At 43.2% G+C, this 17,750-nt stretch overlaps 3 protein-coding genes across 3 annotated transcripts in view; 1 reads left to right on the top strand and 2 right to left on the bottom strand.

The window, feature by feature from the left end:
• Positions 1–70: 70 nt before the first annotated feature.
• LOC120957816 (protein ABHD11-like) lies at positions 71–1,355 on the bottom strand. The gene is made up of 4 exons (XM_040380190.2): positions 1,044–1,355; positions 799–972; positions 359–732; positions 71–283 (listed from the first exon to the last, which is right to left on the bottom strand). The coding sequence occupies exons 1-4, from the start codon at positions 1,278–1,280 to the stop codon at positions 148–150; spliced, it is 921 nt and encodes a 306-aa protein (XP_040236124.2). The 5' UTR covers positions 1,281–1,355; the 3' UTR covers positions 71–147.
• Positions 1,356–1,429: 74 nt separating this feature from the next.
• Positions 1,430–2,890, bottom strand: LOC120957815 (derlin-1). The gene is made up of 4 exons (XM_040380189.2): positions 2,521–2,890; positions 2,260–2,451; positions 2,022–2,182; positions 1,430–1,954 (listed from the first exon to the last, which is right to left on the bottom strand). Exons 1-4 carry the CDS (start codon positions 2,671–2,673, stop codon positions 1,696–1,698), a joined length of 765 nt encoding a protein of 254 aa, XP_040236123.1. The 5' UTR covers positions 2,674–2,890; the 3' UTR covers positions 1,430–1,695.
• Positions 2,891–5,217: 2,327 nt separating this feature from the next.
• The window catches only part of LOC120959111 (fez family zinc finger protein erm), a 33,629-nt gene continuing 21,096 nt past the window's right edge, over positions 5,218–17,750 (top strand). The window contains exon 1 of the mRNA XM_040382279.2: positions 5,218–6,805. Within this exon, the coding sequence (XP_040238213.2) occupies positions 6,776–6,805 (30 nt within the window). The 5' untranslated portion in view covers positions 5,218–6,775. The remainder of the gene's footprint in view (positions 6,806–17,750) is intronic.

The raw sequence follows: 17,750 nt of genomic DNA, 5'->3' as shown, positions 1-17,750 counted from the left end.
GTTAATTTTCGCCACATCAATTAATTTTTTCAGCATTTTGTTTTGCTTCAGCGTCAACAATACCCTCAAATCAATGATAACAAATTTATTCTACATCAAAACTAGATAAATTCGACATTGTACAATTGCCTAGTCATTTAAACGTCACTATTCGTTGAGAAAATTCAACACCAGCTTGGAGAACTCGGTCGACTTTTCGCTGTGCACCCAGTGGCCAGCATCCTTTACGTACGTAATTTCCGAATTAGGGAACAGCGTCTTTATCAGCGGAACATCTTCCGACCTATAGAAAAAAAACAAACAACAATATAAATGCCCTACAACATAGAAACCACCCCACTTCTTCCCTGTCACTTACTTTACATAATCCGATCGTCCACCGGCAATAAACAACGTCGGTCCTTCGAACTTCCGCCCAGTCAGTTGAGGAAACTGGGCCACCCCGGTGTTGAAATTGCGCTCCAACGCTTCCAGATTGATGCGCCACCGAAAGTGGCCGCCTTCCTTTTCCGCCTTCACCAGATTCGTGATCAGGAAGTCGCGTAGCGACTTTTCCGCTATGATCCGGGCCAGCTGCTCGTCCGCAAGCTTGCGCGCTTGGTGAATGGTTGCCGTGGGGGAAATTTGAATCATTTTCATCGACTGCAGGAACAGTGGGATGTTTGTGTTGCTCGTGCCAAGCCCGGTCGAGGGTGAAATGTCGACAATGATGGCTTTCTCTACCAGCTCAGGCTGTGGAATGGGAAAGGGATGATGAGAGCGGAGGATGGTACGAAGCCGGCAGAAGGGTTTCCTTACATATTTCAGTGCCAACAGCATCATAGCCCAACCGCCCATGCTGTGCCCAATGATGGAGGCCTTATCGATGCCCAAAGTTTTGTAGAGTTGCACCAGATCCTCCACCATATGGTCGTAGGAGTGTTCGTCCGTGTGTGGACTGTCGCCGTGATTGCGGGCATCGATGGCGTAGATCTGTGCAAAATACTCCCAATCATTTTAATGTTCATTGAATCGATTACAATTCCCATCCTCTCTATAATCACCTTACGAACGGGCTTTGTATTTTTGTGAAACGCCTTGCCCAAACTGTTCCAGTTCGACTTTGACCCGAACAGCCCGTGTAGCACCAAAACCGGCGGAGCATTGCTGTCCGATGCGTTGTTTTCGTACCGCGTGAAGGAAAGCGCAACCGGCGCTGGTTTTGAATAGCACGTGGCACTTAGATGAAAGGAACGGAAAGAACTTTTGATGGCCCTACGCACGGCATTGCTGGGAAACATTGCTGACGAACTAGCAAGGAGAAAAAGGGCCCCAAGAGCTGTTGCTTTGTTGTTTGTTTTGAAACAACTGACAGTTCCTTTGTTTTTCTTTCTTGCCCCCTTTTTCTCTTCTTTTTCTAGCCCTTTGAGAGATGACGATGGACTAAACCTTTAGTTCAGATTAAATATTTATTATATTAGAAAAAAGACGACATTTCCGAGCCCTTCTCCCGACTGTCTGCTAGTGTTTGAGTGTACTTAACGAAATAAACGCAAAAAAGACTTTCCGCAGCCACAGCAAAGCTTGAGAAGATACGACGACAACGACGACATATTGACGACAACGGTGTTTCATTTTCCCCTATCCGAAAGCATTATGCAGCTCACAGGTTTTCTCGTTGGTCTATGTACAACAGCACTCCATTACACGGACAATTTAGTTACGCCCAAGCGTATGACCAACGCCCCAAGCATGGCGGAAGCCAGCCATATCGCCTTGCTGCTGCTGCTGCACTGGCCGCTGCCCGACCGGCGGAACACCGAATCCATGCGTGCCACCCTGAACATCCGGGAAGTAACGCTTGATGAAGAACGGCGTCTCGATCAGGGCCGGCCCACCGAGTTCGCTCGGATAGCTAAACTTGAGGAAATAGTACGCATGGCCCACGAAGATGCCCACCAGCGAGAATATGCTTCTGCGGAAGAAAAGGGATGGTACATTTATAGTGGTCACTCGGTAAAAGTGCTGGCAAAGCAACTTACCCTGACGAAAGGATCATGTTCATGCCGAGCAGCACCCACGGCAGGTACATCGCCTTGAAGCGCGTTCCGAACCAGAAGGTTACGATCACGTCTTGGTTCAGTTTGCACCAGACGTACAGCACCGAAAGCACCATCGGGTCCATCAGTATGGGAAGGTCCATCTATAGGAAGGCATTAAAAACCAAAACATTAATTTAAAGCCCTTGAGAATGGGAGGGTCGTTTCTGCGTTGCCCTACCACCAGTCCGACGATCACACACAGGATCCAGTTGAAAAAGAGCATGAAAAAGTAGTCTCCCGGCTTTTGTTTGTAGTGGTCCGACTCTAGCCGCAGGGAGTAGTTGTACAGGAAGTAGCAGTTCATCATAAAATGGAACCCTGTCGCCGGGTTCAGCGGGTAGAACAGGACCGCCGTCATAGGCCTCCATAGCTGCAAGGGGAAAAAGGGCTCCCGTTAGTATCTTCCCAACTGAACCGGGTGTGGTACATTCCCTATTACCTGTAGTTTGTAGAAGAATGGTGCAGACTGCAGGATGAGATAGCTGATCGGTAGGAGACCAATTTTGGCCAGCAGCGATATGCCGACGGTTGCCGTCAGCCAGATCCGCGTAAACGGCGGTACCTGTTTGTACCAGGTTTGGAAATCGCTCATGATTGTAGTATCGGGATGGGCAGCTGACTGGTTAGAATTTCGACGGTACGATGAAGGACCAGACGGCAATAAAGAATGATTCAACACGTGCAACTTCTTTCTCACTCACTGGTTTGCATCAGAAAATACACGTACGGAAAAGGCGAGGAAAATTTGTCGCCAGGTTATTTGTTTTGATATTTTTTACATCCCGGTGAAATGACGTGGTGCTTGTTGACATTTGCGCTGTCAGCGCCAGAGTGACCAGAAATACCGATTTATCTGTATTCCTACCGATTTTTTTATATGCCTACCGATTCACAGATGACTGCCCTAAAACCACCGACAAACCGACGTGACACTGGCGTTACAAAAGTGTCCCACACGAAAGTACTGTCATTTACCAGTGAGGCGATCACTTCTGTCAAAGTAAGCTCTGTTCACTGCTGCTTCGATGTAAACAACTTTTCTAAATACAAATTGCGAAGGAAGTGTGAGAGGCAAGATTTTGTGAGAATTATTGGACAAAACACCCAGGAAAATCATTTTATAAGTTTCCAAATCAATGCAAAAGATGTGAGAAGTACATAAAACAATACGCATTGAAATTTGCGAAGAAAAACAAAAATGGGATTTAGCAGTTTCTTCTCTGTGTCAGTGTAGTAAGCGAATCATTATAGAGATGGCGCTAGTGTTTAACGTATTTTCATTTGAAATAAGGAGACAACTTTTGAAGCTCATTTTGTTCGAAGTGTCACGTCGGTTTGTCGGTGCTAAAACTACCGATTTTCCATTTATCCTACCGAAAATCACAGATATTTGATTTTTCAGTCGTTCAAGCTTAATCTGTGGCGCTTGGGATGCTGTTTCAAGGATTGCTAACCTCATTTGTCACTTATCGCGCTGATGCACGTTTGTTTGCCTGGCACTTTTTATCCGTTAAAATGTAATGTTCATAATAAGTAGAAAATGTCAGTTGCGTGGATTTCGAGAATTGCTTGTCAAAGAAAATCATTTAAATTTGAATTTGAATCTCGCTGTCGGCGGTTTAAGGTTACCCGACAGACAAAGGGAATGAAATTTTCAGGCGAGGGGAAGGTAAAAACACACGCTCAAGATCGGATCCGAAGTCCGTTGCTTTGGACTGATAATTAATGAATGGCGGATGGAGCGCTACCACAGGGAGAATGCGCTCTCTTGCTCCTTCTTCTTTTTGGCACAACAGTCACTGCCGGTCAAGGCCTGCCTATACCCACTAGTGAAGTGGGCTTGGCTTTCAGTGACATATTGCTACCATAGCAGGATAGTCAGTCCTACCTATGGGGGTCGGTCTATTCGGGGCTTGAACCCACGATGGGCATGTTATTAAGTCGTTCGAGTTGACGACTGTACCACCAGACCGGCGCTCTCTTGCATGCCTTTAAAATACACGAGGCGCTCTCACTGAAAAGAACTCGCTCGCGCTGTTTCATAGTATTTTCCTCACACCCCTTCCTTCCCGTTTCTCCCCGAACACGCTGCACTAGAGCGAGCGAGACACCGATACCAGCATGCCGCTGCGAGAAAACCAAACTGAGCGCGCAGGCTGAAAGTGAACGCACACATTCACACATGTGTAATTGTGTGAGTGCAAAAACTGTGTGGAAACCAAAACACGCTAGCGACTCTGCGTAATTCCGTGTACTTCCAACCGTCTCCCCCTGCTTCTACATGCCCCTCGCCAGAAAATCGCACACTTTTTCATTCTCTTTGCTAGCAGGGTAATCATTAAAATAATTGATTAAATTTAAATTGTTGCGTTCTCAACAGTGCTCCTGCCGAAATCTGCCAAAATAATCTGGCCACACTGGTCTGAGCAGGGCTTTTCGAAGGTGCGAAGCCTTATAAATGTCGCGCCGCATTTGGAAAGAAGAAAGCTATTTGAATACGCCGTTGCAGTGTAATTGTGTTCGTTGTTGGAATGTAGCACAGGAAGGAAAAAAGTTGATTTTATAGTTTTCTTACGAAAAGATATTAATAGAATTGAAGAATTAGAACTGTAACCAATCAATCGATTTTTGTTCTATTTTTTTCCTTACAACTAAAGATGATTTTTTTTTTATTTACGAAAATCTTTGTAATAAATACTCTACAAAGAAAGACAAATATAATAGATCGCGCTACAGTTAGCATATGCATTAAGATTTTTTCTTGTTCGTCGTCATGCATGTGCAATTAATAAAGTCTAAAGCAGCGATAAAATGGGAATTTTCCTCATTATCATCATGCTTTTTTTTTAGTTTATTTTCATCTACAAAATTCATTACAACCAAAAACATACGGTTTTACCATGTAATATTTTCTCACTTATCAGCTGTGCCTGTCATCTAAAGATGGTTGAGATGGACTGAAGAAGATTTAGATGCATCGAAGTTTCAGCAAATAAGCCCTATCTGCAGTATAATCTTATATGCGAAGCCACAAAAAAGAAAAACCTTTACTCTAATATTAAAATTTAAAAAATTAATCAATTTACCTCAAAAAGCGATTTCTTGCCCGAATGATACAGAAGCATACATCATCCCTTAACAAGTGATGGCAAATGAAATATCGTTCGCTAAATAACCGCAAAACCAACTAACCAGCTAAAATAAATCATCACCATTCACTGAAATACCCGTGCAGACACATCCACGGGGAGGTACGGCGTTGTTTGAAAAGCAGCGTGCAAACAAACAAAACACTATGCGCCTCCATCCGATCGATATTTCAGGTTGGTTGTGTGTTCTTTTTCTACCTCCAGTTTTTTTCTCCCTTTTTGTTGTTGTTGTTTTTGTTGTATCTTTTTCCCCTTCTTTGATGGCTTTATTTACCACGCCGGAGACGATGATCATCATCGCGCTGCTGATGCTGATGATGACGTAAAATTAAACTCCTCGTTTCTCGCATGTGTGTGTGTGTGTAGTGACGGTTGTCACCATCATCGCTCGCACAGGAAAGGGAGCGGGTGGTGGATTTGCTGTTGAGCCCTCGTACAGTGTGACCCCTTGCACCCCTGCCGTGGCCCTTCTTGCCGCCATTGAACGAGAAGAGTGTGTTAATAAATACATAGACCGTGTGTCTCTTTCTATTGCCGTTCCCTATGAGCTCTGTGTGTGTGTGCGAGTTCAGTTTGATGATTTTACTTCTTCTTCTTTTGCTACTGTTTGCTGCCCCGGCGTTGGGCAAAAGGGAAACTGAACTCTACACGCAATCAGCACCAGCGAGCGCGGAGCGGGATCAGATGCCGGGCCTAGCCTCGCGCGTAACCATGGCGACCCCGCATGGCGGACGCAACAGCATCGGCTGTGCGGCTGTGTGCGTTGAGCGAGAAGAGGACGATCATCAATAAGCTCTGCATACACACAGGCACACACACACACACTGAGTGTCGGTGCCAGGTCGGATTGGAGGACGAACGACGTGTGCCTTTTTTTCGCGCGCTAGCTTTTGGCGGTCGTGGACGCATACGCCGTTTCTGTTCGCGCGCCCGTTCCCGTCGAGGATTTCGCGATCGGAAGACGATTCCGCTGTGTATTGTGTGAAAGTGTAGGTGTAGGTTGGAGAAAAAGGGGGGAGTGTTCTGCAAAAGGACATAGCACTGGAGAAGACACTTTTTTTGGCCAGCGTGACAAGACACAGTGAGTGTGAGGCTAAAGTTCGAATCGGTCAGAGCAATTGGGTGTGTGTGCTCTCGTCGTTAGGGATGGAAAGTGCGAAGTGCGAAAAATGGTTCCCCGGCACCACCATTAGCGTAAACACGCGCAAATTGTGAACCCAGTCGGGGTGACGTGGGTGAGTTGGAAAAACGCATCGCAGAACCAATCGAGCATGGGCGCTGTGAATTATTGATGAGGCTTGCAGTGTGAATTGATCCCCGGCCCGAGTGGAGATTCAGGCTACAAAAGTGTGTGTTTTTCCTTCCTTTTTTTCGAATGTCAATTTCTGGCTCTGTCAAATGCAATGCAGTGTTGTGCGCTGAGTGGTTTGGGTAGTTCTCGTAGCGACCGACGGCAAGTGTGAACTAGATCGACAAACGGAAATTAGCGTCGCCGTCGGTAGATTGGTGGCAAGGATAAGCGTTTGCTGCTGCCGGGGTTTAGCAATGGAACCGTCTACAAGTCTCTCTTTGTCGGTGAGTGTTATTAGAAGTAGAAATTTAGTAATTTCATTTATTTAATGTATTTCATGTAGAGCCTTTTTATTCGATTATTGTTGCATTTTAATATAGAATGAATTTTACCGACGGAATGTTTTTTTTTCTGTAACGTGAATATACAGTGACGGTCATCTAAAATCGGACACCTCCTATTTTCACCTGTTTATTGACTTTGTGGCTACACGCACTATTACTTAGTTCACTTAGGCCCTAGTCTATGAAATATTTGCGGGAACATTTGTTGCCAAATCGTATTTATGAGCTGTCTAACTCATGTTGCAGGAAAATTTTCGAGGACGTTTGCATACCAAAACGGATACAAAACAGTTTCAACTTTATTCAATACATTTTTGTGTGCAAATGTATCCACAGTTGCTGAAATGAATAGGAAAATTCAGACATGTTGTCATCGAACAAATGTTGTCGTAACATGTTCATGGAATCGGGCCTTATCGAAACACTGTCTTCACACAACGTTGAGGATATATTTGTTTAGCTAAGCTAATGCAAAAAATGGTCCGGTTTTCTTAAAAATGTCGGAATACCAACCATAAATGCAAGACAAAGCGTGAAATGTATGATGCCCATTGAAAACCGGACAGTCTCCATGCCTCAATAGGCCTCAATTGTTACATCTTTTACGAATTAAATGACCTTAGACCACTAATTGTTTAGAACACTAGTTACAAAGCTTAATAACAAGCTATGCTTGGTTTTAAGGCTGTGGTTTCTACTGGCCTTATTATATCACCATCATTGCCAGAAGGTATCCTCATTGATATATGAAGGCGATATTTAGATATTGCTTTAAGTCAGGGGTCTCCAAACTACGGCCCGCGGGCCGCATGGTGCCCTCAAGAGCCTGTATTGCAGTCCGCAATAGCTCTGTAAAGGTTGAAATAAATAGTTCATTTGTTTGACTAATTAACCAAAGTATATTTTTTTAAATTTTGCACGAAGAAAATCATGATTCAATAAAAGAATGCTGTAGAAATTTGACAAATTCAGTAAGTATTTTCTAATCAAAAAAAGATTCGAACTTCCCTTCCATTCTAAACGTCAAAATGGCCCTCAACACCGTTAATTGTGAAGTAATACGACCTGCGAACTCATAAGTTTGGAGACCCCTGCTTTAACTAACTGTCTAGGAAATCGTAAGGCATTTTACAAAAGCATTTTATATGATTCGGTTATTATTTTTGTTTTTCAAAATTGTTGTTTTTTTTTTAATTTAATTTTTTTTAATGTTCGATAATTGGGTGACAGATGCATTAAAGTGCATTCATTTTAGGAAAAAAAACCTCAAAAATATCCTAGTCTTATGATAAAAGCTGTTTGTCTACTAACATTAACATACACTGTGAAAGAAGTTACAAATGGCGGTGTCTATGTACTTTAAATACATTATCATCATCCTAGTGCTGTTGGGTGATACATTACCATCCTTAAATAATACAACAATATTGTGTTGTGATGGCGATCATCACTCGTCAACACACACAATTTAAACCTTAACGCAAACTGTGCAACCAAAAACGGACCAATAAAAAAAGCCCCCACACATTTGCCATCCGACAGCAAGATAGCCAAATACCAAAGTCCTAGCGCAAACGAAACGCATTAAAGAATCATTACATGCAATAAATCTGACACGGTTCGGTGCAAATTTCCACCCATGGAACCCGGGGACAGATGGCAACCGGGGACTGTGCTGCAACCCTGGGCTGCTAAGCTAGAGCGCCTCATTTGCGCAACCCACAAAGGGAGAGAGAAAGTATTTCCACACACCGCTCTTTTCGCTCTCCTGCTGCTGTTGTTGTAGTGTGCTTTTCCTGCACAGTTTCCCTGCCTACTGCAACGCCTGGCATCGCAATTGCCCACTTCCCTGCGTAACATAACAGTTGCACATTGTGCCGCCATAGCTACGCGATGGATGGAAACAAAAGGCGGGTGATAAAAAAAAAAATACGCTACGCACGGGATACGCAGATGCTGCACGGACCGAGACGAACAGACAGACAGTGAGAAGAGCCGAGAGACATGATACAAACTATAATGGGCGCCATTTTGAGGGACCATGCAGGCAACGGCAAACGATTGCAGCGAATGGCCATCGTTGGTCACTCCGCTGCTTTGGCATGATGGCATGTAAAAGATCGTCAATTGACGAGAGAAAGAGAGAAAATTACATCAACGCGTTATGAAGCTGTCGGCGTTGGTGTTGCGGTTTTGTTGTGGTTTTTTTTTTGTATTGTTTTACGCGGAAAGAGCAATTGGGAGGCTGGTGGTAGGTTCATAGTGTTGCTGCTCTGTTGCAGCTTATTAAGAAGTCGACTAGTTGGAGCAAAATGCAATAAAATGCGCAGCATTACAGTTTGGAGCAAACAAACCGCGTTGAACAAATGAGCTGCAAAATAGCATTAAATGAACAGCAAACAGGCGATATTGTTGAAAGCAATGATAAAAAGAGATGGGGTTTAAAGTGTTTTCGAAAATTTGGCAATCAAAATTGTGTCTCTTTTCCAAGAAGATTCAATAAAAGTTATAAATATGACAAAAAGATATGGAAAGGATATAAAAAAAATCAAAAGCAGACTGCAATATGTGATGCTAGACTGTAGAGAGGAAGAATAAACTAAAAACAAAGACACATTAAACAACAAAAAATTGGGAAACAACAGACAAATGAAAATGAAATTAAATGTGTCAACAATGTAAATTATCGTTAGAAGAAAAGCCTTTCTATAACTGTTTACTTCATTCTCTTTTTTTTAATATAGTTCGTTGTCGGTTTACTATTTATTTTCTCCCTTTCTCAACCCCCAAAAAACGGTTCCATCGACGTGCCTCATCGAATGTGTGCAACATTGCAATTATTTGATCGACAATTAGAGATCGTGTTCATGCTGCCTCCGAGCCGTGATTGTGACGACCGGAAAAAGGCGAACACACTTCGAGGAGAAACCAAAAACTGGCTCGACTAAAAGGTCCCAATGTTTGTGAAAACAGGGGGGAGGCAAAAAAGAGGGAGATTTCGGTGAATGGGTGAAGAAAAAAAAACAACAAAAATCTCGTAAGGTCTTAAAGCCCCTTTACAGCAAGGTAGCAGAGGGCGTTCTAAGGGTGCTTTGACGTTGATGATGACGATGATGATGATGATGGTGGTGGTGGTGCTAGCAAAAAGGGAACTGACGGAGTAAAAACAGGGCGGGAATTGAGCCGTGGTAGCAGCTGCCAGCCAGCCATGATGTGAGCGCCATATGTTGCACAAGGGGAAAAGAGAGGAAGGTCTGGGAAGCTGCAGAGCGTTTGCGCAAAGAGTAACATTCGCGGAAGGTCCTGTTTCGCGCGACTGTTAAATCGATGGGCTCGCGTAGCCTCACGGCCCCTGTTGGGCACCAATATGGCCATCGGGCTGCCGGTGAAGGAGCTCCCGGAGGGGGGTGTCAGTTGATCTCACGCCACGATCTCAATCACGGCACCCGGAGGGGGCAGTGTGTGTTTCTTCGGGTGCAAAAACGTATTTCGCGCCGTTTGTAGCCAAAGGTACAAAAAAGGGAAAATAGTCGTTGTCGTTGTGCTTTTCACGGTACCTCACGGTGCAGCTTATGTGCTGTGTCATTGTTCGCGGACACACATTTGGCACCGGGCACACACGGCACAGGGAAAAGTGGCTGTCGTGCTGGGCAGACTCTGGAGCAGCATTTTGCAGCCGCGGGTTCGAAAAAATGGTCCTTCCAGTGTCTGGCCTGCCTGCCTGCCGTCCCGTGGTACGCCCGAGGGCTTCCTGGTTTTGTACAATATCGATCGTAACGGATATATTTTTTTCGGGAGTTCGTCTCGTCTAAAACAAGTAGCGGGCATTGGTCGAAGCGCACCACTCGAACGGCGAATGTCCTGTGGTGTGTCGGGTCGGGTATTTTGAATCGCATTCAGCGTATTTGGCGTCGTATGGCACGCGGTTACGTTGGGTGTGTTTCGCGATTGATGGTCGCGATGAAAAGGCACACAAAGCGAACGGCAATGCTCATTTTGTATCGCGAATGTAACAACTGGTGACAAAAGGGATCGTATGGTGCAGCCGAATGGCTAATTGGGGTGTTCGTTGTTTTGACGAAAGGTGCTGAATGGTTGTTTGGACGCTTAAATGGAAGAAACTATTAAACGACGTATCGATAGAACTTAAATGCAGGAACGCATAGGCCTGAATGTTGATTGATAAATTCTTTTGTAAATCCTCGTATGAACTAGCAATACTCGAGAATGAATTTAAGATGAGATTAAAGCTAAAAGTGAATAATTGTTTGACCAAAACCTTTAGCTGCTGTTTCTGGCATTCGAACTGTCTCGAACTGAAGTTGAAGTTGAATAAGTGAAAATTTATTTAACGTTTGCATAAAAAATAGACTTTTTTCAGCCATATGTAGAAAAACAACTAACTTTGAAAGGTAATTATTTAAGCTTACTTGCAAACATAAGTCTCCGACCGTGCAGGCCGACAGAGCCGTTAGTTATCCGGAATTTTCACCATGTCGGACGAAGACATGCGTGTAGGCATGTTTTAAGATCTACCTTCCATTTTTACCAATTACTCGCCAAAAATTCCTCCACAAAATTGTTTGAGTAGAGCTTCTTGATCATGTTTGTCCAGGAAAAAAATCTATAGAACGCAGTTTTAGAATGTTGGACCAGTTCGCGGACTAGAGTGTAATTCCTCGAAGTTCCTCCGAAATTCACCCAAAAGGATCCCATTGAGTTTTGGCGTTATTGCTTGGCGCTACGAAGCCAGTGGATGCGATTTCTGCTTCCCGATAAGTTTGTTCATGCTTCCTAGGTACTATTTCACTGTTAGGCCGGTTGCATCGACGTCCCGGACCAGCTTTATGCACCAGTGTAGCCACTTTTCCCTTCAGCATCATTTGGAGCTTCTAGCCGCTCAGAGTCGTCGGCCATTCGGAACTGGGCTTTCTTTCGATGCTCTGATTGTTGTCTAATAGTGCGAAGATGATGTAGATGCCGAAACAGGCTTATACACCGTTTAAAAACTGACGCACGGAGTCCGTTTTAGATATTACGTGGGGCCGTTCTTTGATCGCGTACGATTCTAAACACAGTTGTCTCACTTTTTTGACCATCACGGTTAGAGTTGGACTGATAGAGGTGCAACATTTTGTCTGGTTACTCATGAGATACTATTATTGAAAGTATAATTTACGTTTTGTTAGTGCGAGCGAATATAAACCCATGAAAAAGCAGCAGTTTTTGGCTACTTTTTTTTTAAATGCGAACCTTAATTGGTACTGGGTTTCCACTTCAAGAACATACTCTTCTCCAGATTTGGACGATTTTTGTTTGAGTTTCAGGGATCGTACTTAATCTGGATTAAACTTAAATGAAAGAAGTTACTAGCAAACTATGAGATGAAGTGACTGTTTAAATCATCTAAAACCTAATTACCAACATTGAGTATAATGGTATTAGAGAGGTATTTCTCGGCACAAATTGCTTATCTCACAAATTTCTAATCATATTGCAGATGACGCATTTAGTCATTTTTGAAGTTTAGCATTTGAAGTTTTTGAATTATTAGCATTAGAACTTCCGAGTAGGGTTGTAGGTTTGTATGGAACATTTAGGTGAGCGCTTTGTAATAGCTCTCAGAGTTGATCAGTTGCTTACTCAAAGGTACCCGAGAGAAATAAATTATGAAATAAGTTAACGAACGATTCCATAGTTGTACTAATTAAAGAGAACGAACACCAACACAGGAGAATTAAAAGGAACGCCATTGATGCCAGTCACACATATGCCCTTTGTTAGGACAATTTTGAAGCCGCATGGGGCGATTCCCGCTTGAAAAATGTCCTTAAATCAAACCTCAAACTCCCTGAACTCTATTGCATTGAAAATCTCCCCATCAATCGTGTAAAAAGGCAAGAAAAAGGAACCATATTGTATAAAGTTTCAAACCAAACTCTCCACTTTGTCCACTACAACCCTCCCTGCAACGACACGGCACGCAACGAGACGAATGTTCTCACCATCCAACCATCCCAATGGGTCAGCTTTGATTGGGTAATTTTAGCTCCGATTATGGTCAATTTTTGCCCACGGTGTCCATTAGTTTAATCACCTACACTGTCCCCATTCAACTGACCGTTACCCTAGGTGTCGACAGCTATTGTACGCACCCTTCTGATGGGGTGGACATTTTTAAACGCAACCCTACTACCCTGGAAGTGTCCATGGGAACCTGAAGCATTCAGCAAGTGGTTTGAAGGCAGGGCGTTTTGTAAAGTTTTGTAAAGCCTCACTTTACGGATGCTCGGTGGTGTGATTTGCTTTCGTTGTTATGTTTGCCGGTGACAGTTACGACAAACGACGGTGACACTTTGGCAGCCAGATCACGCGACCGGAAAAGGGGATTAAAAACACCTTCACAGCTTCCTTTCTTTCCCAACCCGAGAGGAAGCGAGGATGTACGCGGGGGAAGACTGATAGAAGATGAAGAAGCCTCTTTAAAACCCGCCCTTTCTCGCACAAACGTTCCGTCCCCGTCTCCTCGTGTTTTAAAACCGTCGCACCGGGCGTTGTCGTCGGTGTCGTCGCGATGCTTCAGCAACCTTTTGTTGATAGGATTGAATTTAAAGGTCGCCTTTCGCAGTGACGGAGCCTTTCGAAAGTCCTTGAGCGTTTGGTCGACCTAGCGCTTCGAGCCCCGGTGCTGCCAAAGCCAGGCCACGCCACGCACTTTGCCGAACGCGAAACAAACCTAATCCTTCGTTCGGTCGTTGACAGCGTGTCTTACTAGGGCGCGTACGATGGGAGGTAAAGGATTCAACCAAAAAAGGACCCACAGACGAGGAGCAGTTTGTGCACGTGGGCGTGGACGTTGGGTCGCGGTGTTTGAATCGGTCTCGGCAAAGCCCGATTCGGGTGACAAGTTTTTGATAGGATTTGTCATGGGCTGCTGTGAGTGCAGTGTGCGGCTCCCAGACACGTGGGCTGGGCGCGGAAAGTAGCAGCAGTATTAGACGCTGAAAAGTGAAAGTTTTTAATTGTTTGTGCGATGAGTTTTGACGTGCTTCAGACGAGCATGAAAATGGGAAAGGTGTTAAGACATTTTGGAGTAAATTTTTGATTGTAAGTTATTTAATATAAAATACTGAAGTTTAAAGAATGCATTGTCCAGGCACATTATGCTGTCTTGTATGCTTTAACATATTTTAGCGTTAAATCAAAATGAAATAATAGTATATTATCGTGAAAAAAACATTAATCCAACAACGCTTAATCCTCAGCAAAAACCACCAAATCACATCACCACCAAAACCAAATTGCCAACATATAATCCCAAACATGCCTTCCTTCCGATTTCGGGCCTTCCGATCGCTTCCGGCGCCACAATTGATCAGCACAATAGGGCAGGACAGCGGCAACCGCACCACCCATGTACGCTCCTAATTGTCACCTACACTATTTCCACCGCCCCAGACATCTTGACACATTCCACCTTTTTAACACAACCGTCATTGTCACCAGCATAAAGCGGCCGTAGTGTCGTGTCGGTAGCAGTAGCAGCAAAAATCGAACCAAACAGCACGATTACAAACCGATTAGCCAGTTCTTCCGGTGCTTCCGGACGTGTGTGTGTGTGTGTGTGCCCGTGTAGACAACGGATGCACATCCCTAGCCCAGGAAAAAAAGAGCCGCACGACAAGCCCGGAAATAAGCAATACCGCAGGCAGGAATACGCAGGGAAAGCGCCGGAAAACGCGGCAGCTCGAGATCCGATTGGTTTTGAGCCAATTTAGTCGTCCGGCAGTTAATAATCCCCTCGAGCAGACCCTACGGAAGCAGGACACGAGGGACAATAGTGCTATTTGGAAAAGGGGGTGCGTTTTCGTTGTCCAATTTTCCCCCGTTTTTCCACCTCGTTTTCCCTAAGTTCCTAACTAGGTTCCAAGGGGTTGGTTGTGAAGGTTGTGCGAACGACGCTCGTGCCACGCGGCGACCATCGTTTTAACGCATTTTGCCTTTTTTTCGTGTCCTTCCGGTAACACTCGTCACATACACACACACACCCGAGCGCATCGCAACGGTTTATCATCCGGTGTTATTATCATTTGCTATTGATTTGTTTGTAATACAGTTTAAATTGTTTCCGCCACGAAGTGCGTCGGTGGAGGGCGCGTGTAGACGGCTGTGCGTGAATCAATGGCACGTGTTGCCGGGAATGGTTTGGCTTGTTTTTTCTCCCGCCCTTTCACCTCGATGATGAGTGATGAGTTAATTGTAACATTTGACTTTCGGTACCCGCCTGGAGGTAGGAGGCGTCTGCTGGGTCAAGGAGGCTTGTTAGTTTCCGGGCGCTGTCGATTGTTGTGATGGAGGTGTAGGAAGGAGTTTTGGTGTGGCCGGTCACAGGAATGCAATATTGGGCCGCTTAAGAACGAAATTCGCAATAATAATAAAGCGTTACTGTTACTGGTATGCAACATGAAGAGGAATTATGTCAATATTATGTTGAAAATGATACTTAAACTCATTGAATGTAATCAATATTTTGTTAGGAAGATTTGTGGATGCTTTGTAAGTTATTGAAAATGCAAATTGTTTTCCAAATTTGGGGCCCTTTCCGTTTTAAGTTCGTAGGCTGAAATTTCAGCCTGTCAGCTGTTTGCATTGTACAGCAGTTTCGAGCAGCTATCAAAGTGAGTATAATATACAGGTGGGCTTATCCCAAGGTGTATGAATATAGAAGGTTGATTTTTATCGCTTCTGGTTCTGAATGAAGATTTTAAGAGTGTTTTGAGTATTCGTCAAGCCTCCAGAAAACTCGTTGGAGCAAAAGTTTTCCCTCGTTCTGTCAAAAATTGATGTTCAAAATTGGTTATAAAAAATGCTATGAGACCACCTGGACTACATACACTTTGATTCTAGATTCCACCACGTGATCTCTTTAATGCACCTTGAGATAAACGTAAACAACACTGTGTTTTCGAGCAGGTACTCGAATCTAATTCTAGCTTTGAGGCTAGAATAATCTAGACTGAAAATTGCAGACTAGTTTTGTTTGTGGTTTTGTATCGAGTGTTTACATGATTTCAGCCTCCAACTGTCAAACTCCATACAAAAAACTGACTAGACTCGTGAAGGGCCCCTTTGTTGGACATACCAAAAGATTTTTTTTATCAAACCAATTTACTTGGTTTGTGATTTTTAGAGTTGTGTAATTAGCGGTCGCTCATGTTTCATTAACACAAAGGGTGAATGTTATGTTTTAAGTATCAAATGATTGATGCATCAATTAGCCAACGATTAAATTCCATTTTCAATCAATTTGATCAATCTAAATGACCTTTATAGTATTTAATGTAATAGTAGGAGAAAGAACGAATTGAAGCAAACGATCGAGAAAAAATAGATAAAGTGTAAAATATACTAAAAGTGCTTTTTTCGGTTAAAATATATAAATGTTTATTAAGGAATGCCTATTGTTTGAAACTAAAAACAGAATATTTCAACTGATTTTTTTTAAATAAAAGACTAATTTAATTCTTTCGTAACGCTATCTCTAATGGCTTTAATAACAGACAGCGAAAAACATGTAATTAATTTGTAAGTCAATTAATGAATTTAATAAATGTTTGGTTAAAATTCAATAATCCAATTTACGTATGAAATATTATAAGATTAAACAACAACCCAGTAACACTTCCGGTTAAAAAGGAAAAAAAAAACAAACATTTCTTCAAGATCTTCCCCATCTGAAGCTTTCCGTCACCCCAGGGCCAGACAAGGAATAACTCGATTGTGCTCATAGTTCCCACCGTTTCACACACATTACCCTTGAGAAACGGATGAAAATGACATCAAACACAGCATCTCCGCGGGTGTGGCAAACCCCCCCCGTGCGCGGGAGTGACTTCCGATTTGGATTTCGGTTGATGGTTGTGTTCCGTTTTGCCGGTGTGTCATTATGGTCGTGGTTATTCACTTTCCTCTCGGCTGGTAATTATTTTGCTCTGCCCCGTCGTGCCAGAATGCGCGCGTGTGTGCGTGAGGGAAGCACCGGCACCAGGATATGGTCTATGTCACCGACGGGGAAACGGTTGAATGGAAAGGATGGAATTGGATTGCCCATTTTCGATTCGGTAGCTGCGGCTGATGATGGGGATGCTGGTGGTGGTGGTGGTGGTAAGTGTTTTGTATTTTCCCAAAGGATGGGATTTCCATTGCCGGCAGCGAAAGAGTGGGAAAACTCTACCGGTGGTGTTTGGTGGGCTGTTGATTGGTGTTGGCTTTGACGTGGTTTGCCTTTGAATTGTAATGATGTGGTGTTGCAGGCGAAGTCTTTTTTGTTCGTGTTGCTGTTTGATGGGTTAAGGAGGGTGAATTAGAGGGGTACACGTTTTGAATGAATCTTTGTGAACATTCTGAGTATGGTTGTATAAATTAAAAAGAAAAAAAACAGTAAAATATTTACAAAACAAAAGAACAGCTAAGAAAATTCAAATATACTTAACATAAATCTGCTAATTAGAGATACAAGAACACCAACAACAATAACAAATAAACAAACAAATAAATTTAGAAAACAATATAATTCAATGAATAATATAAGATAAGATAAGATGAAAGATAAAAAAGATAATATAAAAAAAGTAAAAATATGGGATGAAATACACTTCATTCGTGAAAGTAAAAATAAAACAAAACCAGAACCAATGGAGAAAAAGTAAACAGACAAAATGTTAACAGAATAAAACATTGCAACTCAAAATGTTAAGACATTGACAAATTCACTTCAAAATACTCATTGATCACTAAAACAGAAACATAAAACATCGTCTACAAATGTTTGAAAACTTTCAGCAAAAGTGAACAATGGACAAATTCACAACAATAAAAAGGGAAA

The sequence above is a fragment of the Anopheles coluzzii genome, chromosome 3, assembly GCF_943734685.1.
Source record: "Anopheles coluzzii chromosome 3, AcolN3, whole genome shotgun sequence".
In the NCBI taxonomy this organism is placed as follows: Eukaryota; Metazoa; Arthropoda; class Insecta; order Diptera; family Culicidae; genus Anopheles; species Anopheles coluzzii.
Note: the sequence above shows the minus strand (reverse complement) of the source record. Positions and strands in the feature narration are given on the sequence as shown.